Source organism: Phocoena phocoena, chromosome 20, assembly GCF_963924675.1.
Source record: "Phocoena phocoena chromosome 20, mPhoPho1.1, whole genome shotgun sequence".
NCBI classification, from domain to species: Eukaryota; Metazoa; Chordata; class Mammalia; order Artiodactyla; family Phocoenidae; genus Phocoena; species Phocoena phocoena.
Window position 1 is genome coordinate 30717614 of NC_089238.1, and position 9779 is coordinate 30727392.

The 9779-nt window shown below is 59.2% G+C and overlaps 1 protein-coding gene across 1 annotated transcript; it reads right to left on the reverse strand.

Moving 5' to 3' along the window:
• Nucleotides 1–7913: 7913 nt before the first annotated feature.
• LOC136141358 (metallothionein-1E-like) lies at nucleotides 7914–9536 on the reverse strand. The gene is made up of 3 exons (XM_065899545.1): nucleotides 9509–9536; nucleotides 8720–8785; nucleotides 7914–8005 (listed from the first exon to the last, which is right to left on the reverse strand). Exons 1-3 carry the CDS (start codon nucleotides 9534–9536, stop codon nucleotides 7914–7916), a joined length of 186 nt encoding a protein of 61 aa, XP_065755617.1.
• Between the last annotated feature and the right edge of the window lie 243 nt (nucleotides 9537–9779).

Genomic DNA, 9779 nt, shown 5'->3' on the forward strand with positions numbered 1-9779 from the left:
AAGGCAGGATAACCCTCTCGGGGGAACTGGTCCCACGCTCACAGGGTTGATGGGGACGGCCCAGAGCACAGAGCTAAACACACCGTCCTTGCTTGCGTGTCTGGAAGGAGAACAATGTCTCCTAGGCTGATGATAGCAAATAAATAAATAGATAAATAAATGAATGGGCGATGTGGTAGATTACTCACTGAGTGCCCAGTGTATTCTGACCTTCTTTGCATGTATTCAGTTCTTTAATCCCGAGAGCCAGACACTATTACTTTGCCCTTTAGGGCACAGGAGACTGAGCCACAGACAGGTTATGTCACGTGGCTATATGTGACACAGATGGGACTGGCCCTCCTGCAGGCTGACTGCAGCCCTGCGCCCAACCGGACACCACGTCATCCCATGAAGGGTGAGAACACTGAGCACCTGGCACAGAGGCAGCAGTGGGAAAGCCCTGAGCCGGCACTCAGAACCCTCCGCACAGCTCTGTGACCTCTTTGGGCTCCAGCCGCCCACCTCTGCAGCCAGGAGCACAGCTGGACTGTCTGCGAAGACCCTTGCAGCCCTGAAAAAGGAGAGGCCGGATTCAGCCTCCCGTGATGTCATAACCGGCACCGTGTGGCCGGGAGGTGAGACAGCTGCAGTGTAGGTTTAGTCCTCTGAGTATAGGCTGTGTGCCCTCGGGTAAGTTGCTTAACCTCTCTGGAGTTGGCACCATCACTCCAGACCACGCAGGTTCACCGAGTCTGTCCAAACGCTGTGGCGGTGACTCGTTGCACGGGGCTTGTTGGAGGACATCCCCACGCCCTCTGGCACTGGATAAGCAAGGTTCCTATCCATCTCTGCCCTCACCGTGAGCTTGCTCGCAAACCAGGGAGCCTTTCTCCAGGAGCTTGTGGGGAGCTCAAGGATTCTCTGTGCACAAATGTCAGTGTGGAGAGGGCGATCGTACAGGACACCGTTCGGGAAGCCCGAGCTAGGAGCCAGGCCACTATCTCGCTTATTGCCCCTCCTTGAAATGAATCTTTTGTATGGAAAGGAGGAAATGAAATCTCAGAGAGTATCAGTGACTTGCCAGGTCAGGAAGTGGCATGGCGGCTGTGAACCTGAGTGCCTGACACCAACGCCCACGCACGCAGCACGGGCCGGCTCCCGAAATGCCCTCTGCACTCGGAGCACCTGTGGCCGATCTTGGTCCTGACTTCTGAGCCACGTGTCTCCTCTTTCTCTCGGAGTGCCCATCAAATAGGAGTTCCCTCCCCAGACCGCCAGGGGGCCCAACACCTGAAATACACTACCTGTTCCCTCAGCACACACTTGTTGCTAATAAACCCCAGCAGGCACCCCCCCCCCCCCCTCGCACTGCAGCACCACCGTCATTCTGCAGAGGAACACGTGAAGTCCTTCTTCTGAAACCAAGTCTCAGGGAAACAGCTGGGAAATTCCCACCAAATCCAAATCACTTTCTTTCGGGATGTCAGGTAGCCACGGGCTGGGTTTTGAGGGAAGGGAAGATGTCAGCCTGACCTAGGGAGGAACTTGCGAAGATTCAGAGCCAAGCCCCCGCAGGGAGCTGTCACGGGTGCCCGTAGCCCTGGGCAAGCCAAGACTGATGTTCCCTGTGGGGAGGCAGGGGGCAGAGCTGCTCCAGGCGTGTGTGGTCCCCACAGTGGGGCATCTGTGAAGTGTTCCCAGGACTCGGGCGCACTTTCAATGTATGAGCAGCATAGGAGAGCGCCCAGTTTTCAGAATTGCTCCTCCACGTGTGAAGGTGGTTTTACGTGTTGCAGGGAGAACTGGGTGTCACATATCGTGTCCTTTGACACGTTTTCTTGGCGATCCTTTTTACTGACCAGGGTTAAAGCTGTGGCAGAAAATACAGAGAGGTCTTTCCAGCGTGTTTTAGACGCAAGCCCCGTGCAGAAGTCACACAAGAGGGGTGTGGGATTCCATCCCCTCTGGGTACTTTCCAGGCTCTCGTCACCGAGGACTGAGTTTGGCAGGGGCCCCCAGAGAAGGAAAACGAGAAATGGACAACTTTCTCTGCAACCCCTACTCCTAAGGGCAGTAGAGGGAGTGTGTCCCCTGTGTGTCCAATGCCCTATGTCATCGGGCGAGGGTATCCTGTGGAGCTGAGAAACGGGAGCTCCAATTAACCTAAGCGGCTAAGGGGCTCAGTGTGTGTGTGTGTGTGTGTGTGTGTGTGTGTGTGTGTGTGTGTTGGGGGTGTGGGGTGTGCCGGGGTACTCTCTGGTCCAGAGCCGAGGTCTCCGCACGTCCAGCCCAGTTCCCCACGCCAGCCCTGATGGGCACGGAGTCTCTTTGTCCAAGACAGACCAAGGAAGACAGAGCCAGAATAAAGTCAACAGCTTTTATTAGAACTCACATATTTCATAGAAAAAGGAATGTAGCGTCAGGTCCGGTTGTGTGGAAAACGGTCCAATGCAGGTTTGTCCTGCTTGCTCTGTTGACACCCGGGGAAGGCTCTCCGCGACATCAGGCACAGCAGCTGCACTTGTCCGAGGCCCCTTTGCAGACGCAGCCCTGGGCACACTTGGCGCAGCCCACGGGGCAGCAGGAGCAGCGGCCTGGGGAGGCAAGGGCAGCGTGCAGTCGGACCACGCGTTGTCCGGAACCACCCTTCCCAGCAGCAGGCCTGGCCCCAGCCGCCCTCAGGCCCAGACCCTGAGTTTACGATGGTGTCCTCTGTCCTGAGGTAATTGCTCTCACACACTAGGTTCAGGTTGCCCGGCCCATCTGCGCCCAGGACAGGGCACACGGCGCCTTTGGAGAGGCAGTGAGCAGGGCCTCTGGGGACAAGAGAAAGCCAGCCCCCAGCACCACCAGTGATGTGAGCCAAGTCCTCAGGATCAAAGTGGAGGCAAAGCCCTCACAGAGCAGCTCCCGCTCGGGATAGGGAAGCTCTGGGCTGCTTCGACAGGAAGGGGCTGCACCAGGTCCGAGAAGCCACGCACGGCCACTGGTTCATGTCCCTAAAGTGCTTCGGTCCCTGAGAGGATTCAGAAGCGTGACTCAGGAGGCAGGAGGACTAGTTCTAGTGACAGGTCTGAGGTGGTTTGTTGGTGACCCGTCTGGGCCTCAGTCTCCCTGTTCTCTAGTGCGCGCCTGGGTCTCGGTCATGCCGAAGGTGATTCCAGCTCTGATTGTGAATCCCTTCCTGGTGAGGGGGGGTGCCGGGAAGTTTGGTCACTGTCCTGCTCCTGCCTGCCCGCTGAGCTCTGGGCTCCCTCCTCGCACTCAGCCCAGACCCCGCATTCCCAGAGAAGGCCCCGCACACTCACTCTTCTTGCAGGAGGTGCATCTGCAGGCTTTGCAGGTGCAGGAGCCAGCGCAGCCGCAGGAGCCGCCTGCCGGGAAGGGAAAGGCCAGCAGTGAGCGGGGACAGGGATGCAGGAGCTACAGCAGACGGTCAGCGATGCCTCCCTGAGCCCTCCTCCTCTGTCAGGACTCAGCCCTGGGAGCTCGTGTCCACTCAGGCGGATAGAGAAGCCCCAGCTCCTCTCTTCTGGTCCAAGGAGAGTAGGTCCCCTCCTGATGGGACTCCACAGGGAAGGTCCCGGGCTCCAGACCCAGCCCAGGCCGACTGGGGCTGGGGGCTGGAGGCCGGGGCCCATGGCCTGAACCCCAAAGAGGCAGCGTCCGCTCCTCCCATCAAGTCCTGGCAGCTCCGAGGCCTCCTCCAGACACTGGGTCCCGGTCTAGCAATCCCCTGGCCTGCTGGGTGACCTCAAGAAGGACAGCCTGGAGCCTCCGTGCCCTCAGTGTCAACAGAGAGGCAAAGGGAGACTGACGTGCCCTCAGGAGCCTGGCTACCAAGAAAGCCCTGGACCCGTGACAGGAGTCCTCCCGAGCTCAAACTCAAAGCCCTCCCTTCTCGTCCTGTGCCTGGGAAGGGGGCATCCTAAGGCTCCAAGCCAGGGAGGGCTCCCTTACCAGTGGGGCAGGAGCACTTGGGGTCCATCTGGAGGAGCAGTGAGGCCCGAGGTCCAAAGCAAGGGGCGAAGCCGCTTCAGGGGTCCGGTGGGGGCCGTGTGGGAGCGAGGAGCCCGGGGGCTCAGTTATAGGCCGAGGAGGCGGCCCGGGCGCAGAGGCCCCGCCCCCGCCTTGCACCCGCCCCGCGGATCCGCGCCGGCGCCGCCCTCCGCGCCCTGGGCCGGGCCGTGAGCAACAGGCGGGGCGGAGCGCGCGATTCCACCTCGGTGCCGGCCGGAGCGGAGGGACCGGGTGCCGTGCGGTAAGCGGTGTCCCAGCCCCCTGGCCGCCCCTTCCCAACGTGCCCGACGGGAGCAGCCACCGTGTTGGCGGGTTGTGCAGGAATCCGGCTCCCGCGTCCTCCGGCCTTCCCCGCCCCAGGCCCCGCCGCCGCCGCCGCCGCCGCCGCCGCCGCCGCCGCCGCCGGCCTCCGGGTCGCCGTTTCCTGCAGCCTGAGAACAGCCCCCGCCTCCCTCTCGTGTCCCCTGGCTTGGCTGGAGCCGGGGAGCGCTGTCAGAGAGCGCAGGCGGATGTGACCCTCACCACCGTTTCGCCGACCCCATGTGTCCCCAGGCGTTGCCAGCCCCGGTCCCCACCACGGTCCTTTGGAAGCATTTTTCCGGTACCGCCTCCTGTAACCGCAGCGCGGTGAACATTGGCTTCAGCCGCGAGTCGCCACTTGTGTTTTCCTTTCCTGGAGGGGTCCTGGCTCATTTCTCCGGGGGCTTCTTTGCCTAAACTTTCCAGGGGCGCTCCTCACTGTAGCCGGCCCACCCCCACGCCAGGGTGGAGGTTCCCTAGCCATGGGACGCTTCCCCAGGGGCGGCATCATTGTAGGTGACAGGCAGACCTGGCGTTGAATAACAAAGCGAGACGAGTGCATAGTTCCCTTTGAGTAGTCCTGACAGTTACTCACCGTGGAGTCCATGCCAAGCCTTGTTAGTCACTTTTGCTCTTTGAGTTGTCACACCAACCGGGAAGGGAGACGGCAGTCAGGAGCCCGTTTCCCAAAGGCCAAAGTACCTACGGTACAAGGAGGCTACTGAGGCAGGCACACAGTGCTGGGGAGTGGTGCCCTGCTTCTGTGTTTTTGTCGCTTCGCAGCTGAAAGAGGGAGTCAGTGAGAAAGCTCCCCTTTGGCCCAGAGCTGTGTCCTCAGCCCGTCTCCACCACGTCCAGCTCAATCCTGGGGGCGACCAAGGTGACCCAGTAGGAGCGTATTTATGATTCTGTGGCTACCTTCTGACTCTCTCCTTCAGTAGTGTTCAAGAGGTTTTTTGTTTGTTTGTTTTTTGGTATAACGTATTTCAGAAGATCACTGAAAAGAAAATGGTAAGGAAATCCTGATGCAGGTGACAGCAGAAGTGGCAGGATCCTTCTGTGTCTGTGAGGAGGGCACGGACTGTGTCCCTCACGGCTTTCTATCTGTAGTGTGTCAACGGCTCTTTGCGTGAAGACAGGATAACCCTCTCGGGGGAACTGGTCCCACGCTCACAGGGTTGATGGGGACAGCCCAGAGCACAGAGCTAAACACACCGTCCTTGCTTGCGTGTCTGGAAGGAGAACAATGTCTCCTAGGCTGATGATAGCAAATAAGTAAATAGATAAATAAATGAATGGGCGATGTGGTAGATTACTCACTGAGTGCCCAGTGTATTCTGACCTTCTTTGCATGTATTCAGTTCTTTAATCCCGAGAGCCAGACACTATTACTTTGCCCTTTAGGGCACAGGAGACTGAGCCACAGACAGGTTATGTCACGTGGCTATATGTGACACAGATGGGACTGGCCCTCCTGCAGGCTGACTGCAGCCCCGCGCCCAACCGGACACCACGTCATCCCATGAAGGGTGAGAACACTGAGCACCTGGCACAGAGGCAGCAGTGGGAAAGCCCTGAGCCGGCACTCAGAACCCTCCGCACAGCTCTGTGACCTCTCTGGGCTTCAGCCGCCCACGTCTGCAGCCAGGAGCACAGCTGGACTGTCTGCGAAGACCCTTGCAGCCCTGAAAAAGGAGAGGCCGGATTCAGCCTCCCGTGATGTCGTAACCGGCACCGTGTGGCCGGGAGGTGAGACAGCTGCAGTGTAGGTTTAGTCCTCTGAGTATAGGCTGTGTGCCCTCGGGTAAGTTGCTTAACCTCTCTGGAGTTGGCACCATCACTCCAGACCACGCAGGTTCACCGAGTCTGTCCAAACGCTGTGGCGGTGACTCGTTGCACGGGGCTTGTTGGAGGACATCCCCACGCCCTCTGGCACTGGATAAGCAAGGTTCCTATCCATCTCTGCCCTCACCGTGAGCTTGCTCGCAAACCAGGGAGCCTTTCTCCAGGAGCTTGTGGGGAGCTCAAGGATTCTCTGTGCACAAATGTCAGTGTGGAGAGAGCGATCGTACAGGACACCGTTCGGGAAGCCCGAGCTAGGAGCCAGGCCACTATCTCGCTTATTGCCCCTCCTTGAAATGAATCTTTTGTATGGAAAGGAGGAAATGAAATCTCAGAGAGTATCAGTGACTTGCCAGGTCAGGAAGTGGCATGGCGGCTGTGAACCTGAGTGCCTGACACCAACGCCCACGCACGCAGCACGGGCCGGCTCCCGAAATGCCCTCTGCACTCGGAGCACCTGTGGCCGATCTTGGTCCTGACTTCTGAGCCACGTGTCTCCTCTTTCTCTCGGAGTGCCCATCAAATAGGAGTTCCCTCCCCAGACCGCCAGGGGGCCCAACACCTGAAATACACTACCTGTTCCCTCAGCACACACTTGTTGCTAATAAACCCCAGCAGGCACCCCACCCCCCCCCTCCCCGCACTGCAGCACCACCGTCACTCTGCAGAGGAACACATGAAGTCCTTCTTCTGAAACCAAGTCTCAGGGAAACAGCTGGGAAATTCCCACCAAATCCAAATCACTTTCTTTCGGGATGTCAGGTAGCCACGGGCTGGGTTTTGAGGGAAGGGAAGATGTCAGCCTGACCTAGGGAGGAACTTGCGAAGATTCAGAGCCAAGCCCCCGCAGGGAGCTGTCACGGGTGCCCGTAGCCCTGGGCAAGCCAAGACTGATGTTCCCTGTGGGGAGGCAGGGGGCAGAGCTGCTCCAGGCGTGTGTGGTCCACACAGTGGGGCATCTGTGAAGTGTTCCCAGGACTCGGGCGCACTTTCAATGTATGAGCAGCATAGGAGAGCGCCCGGTTTTCAGAATTGCTCCTCCACGTGTGAAGGTGGTTTTACGTGTTGCAGGGAGAACTGGGTGTCACATATCGTGTCCTTTGACACGTTTTCTTGGCGATCCTTTTTACTGACCAGGGTTAAAGCTGTGGCAGAAAATACAGAGAGGTCTTTCCAGCGTGTTTTAGACGCAAGCCCCGTGCAGAAGTCACACAAGAGGGGTGTGGGATTCCATCCCCTCTGGGTACTTTCCAGGCTCTCGTCACGGAGGACTGAGTTTGGCAGGGGCCCCCAGAGAAGGAAAATGAGAAATGGACAACTTTCTCTGCAACCCCTACTCCTAAGGGCAGTAGAGGGAGTGTGTCCCCTGTGTGTCCAATGCCCTATGTCATCGGGCGAGGGTATCCTGTGGAGCTGAGAAACGGGAGCTCAAATTAACCTAAGCGACTAAGAGGCTCAGTGTGTGTGTGTGTGTGTGTGTGTGTGTGTGTGTGTTGGGGGTGTGGGGTGTGCGGGGGTACTCTCTGGTCCAGAGCCGAGGTCTCCGCACGTCCAGCCCAGTTCCCCACGCCAGCCCTGATGGGCACGGAGTCTCTTTGTCCAAGACAGACCAAGGAAGACAGAGCCAGAATAAAGTCAACAGCTTTTATTAGAACTCACATATTTCATAGAAAAAGGAATGTAGCGTCAGGTCCGGTTGTGTGGAAAACGGTCCAATGCAGGTTTGTCCTGCTTGCTCTGTTGACACCCGGGGCAGGCTCTCCGCGACATCAGGCACAGCAGCTGCACTTGTCCGAGGCCCCTTTGCAGACGCAGCCCTGGGCACACTTGGCGCAGCCCACGGGGCAGCAGGAGCAGCGGCCTGGGGAGGCAAGGGCAGCGTGCAGTCGGACCACGCGTTGTCCGGAACCACCCTTCCCAGCAGCAGGCCTGGCCCCAGCCGCCCTCAGGCCCAGACCCTGAGTTTACGATGGTGTCCTCTGTCCTGAGATAATTGCTCTCACACACTAGGTTCAGGTTGCCCGGCCCATCTGCGCCCAGGACAGGGCACACGGCGCCTTTGGAGAGGCAGTGAGCAGGGCCTCTGGGGACAAGAGAAAGCCAGCCCCCAGCACCACCAGTGATGTGAGCCAAGTCCTCAGGATCAAAGTGGAGGCAAAGCCCTCACAGAGCAGCTCCCGCTCGGGATAGGGAAGCTCTGGGCTGCTTCGACAGGAAGGGGCTGCACCAGGTCCGAGAAGCCACGCACGGCCACTGGTTCATGTCCCTAAAGTGCTTCGGTCCCTGAGAGGATTCAGAAGCGTGACTCAGGAGGCAGGAGGACTAGTTCTAGTGACAGGTCTGAGGTGGTTTGTTGGTGACCCGTCTGGGCCTCAGTCTCCCTGTTCTCTAGTGCGCGCCTGGGTCTCGGTCATGCCGAAGGTGATTCCAGCTCTGATTGTGAATCCCTTCCTGGTGAGGGGGGGTGCCGGGAAGTTTGGTCACTGTCCTGCTCCTGCCTGCCCGCTGAGCTCTGGGCTCCCTCCTCGCACTCAGCCCAGACCCCGCATTCCCAGAGAAGGCCCCGCACACTCACTCTTCTTGCAGGAGGTGCATCTGCAGGCTTTGCAGGTGCAGGAGCCAGCGCAGCCGCAGGAGCCGCCTGCCGGGAAGGGAAAGGCCAGCAGTGAGCGGGGACAGGGATGCAGGAGCTACAGCAGACGGTCAGCGATGCCTCCCTGAGCCCTCCTTCTCTGTCAGGACCCAGCCCTGGGAGCTCGTGTCCACTCAGGCGGATAGAGAAGCCCCAGCTCCTCTCTTCTGGTCCAAGGGGAATAGGTCCCCTCCTGATGGGACTCCACAGGGAAGGTCCCGGGCTCCAGACCCAGCCCAGGCCGACTGGGGCTGCGGACTGGGGGCCGTGGCCCATGGCCTGAACCCCAAAGAGGCAGTGTCCGCTCCTCCCATCAAGTCCTGGCAGCTCCGAGGCCTCCTCCAGACACTGGGGCCCGGTCTAGCAATCCCCTGGCCTGCTGGTTGACCTCAACAAGGACAGTCTGGAGCCTCTGTACTCTCCCTTCAAAAATAGAGGCTGTAAATCTCTGGCGGTCTAGTGCTTAGGCGTCAGCTCTCTAACTTCTTAGTGTCTGGGTTGAATCTCTGGTCAGGGAACTAAGCTCTGAAAAGCCGAGTGGTACGGCCAAAAAAAAGAAAAAAAATAGATTGAAAAAATGCTGTCGCTGCCCTGGCGAGGAAGAAAGCACTGGGTGAACTGCGGGCGTCCACTTGTGCTCAAATTCAAAATTCTTCCTCGTCTAACCCCAGGGCCACTCTGTCCTGTGCCTGAGTAGCGGGCATCCAAGGCCCAGAGCCAGGGGTTCGTTACTAGTGGCGCAGGAGCAGCTGGGGTCCATTTGGAGCCGACGAGGCCGGGGATCGAAAGCAAGCGGCCAAGAAGCACCTGAGCTGGTGGAAGGCGTGTCGAGCCTAGGAGCCTGCTTGCAGTGTTTGTTCCCAGAGGAGGCGGCCCGGGCGCAGAGGTTCCACCCCTTTCCTTGGCACCCTCCCCGCGTCTGCGCCGCCCGCCCGCAGCGCCGGGGGCCGGGCTGTGAGCAACACTCGGGGCCGAGCGCAGGATTTTCCCAGTGCGCATGGGT

Excerpts from the sequence above, each read along its gene's own strand:
- LOC136141358 (XM_065899545.1), bottom strand. The coding sequence starts at position 9,536 with ATGGACCCCAGCTGCTCCTGCGCCACTA. Across the intron at positions 8,786-9,508 it reads CAGCTGCTCCTGCGCCACTA|GCGGCTCCTGCGGCTGCGCT; the intron begins GTAACGAACCCC and ends CCTTCCCGGCAG. Across the intron at positions 8,006-8,719 it reads ATGCACCTCCTGCAAGAAGA|GCCGCTGCTCCTGCTGCCCC; the intron begins GTGAGTGTGCGG and ends TTGCCTCCCCAG.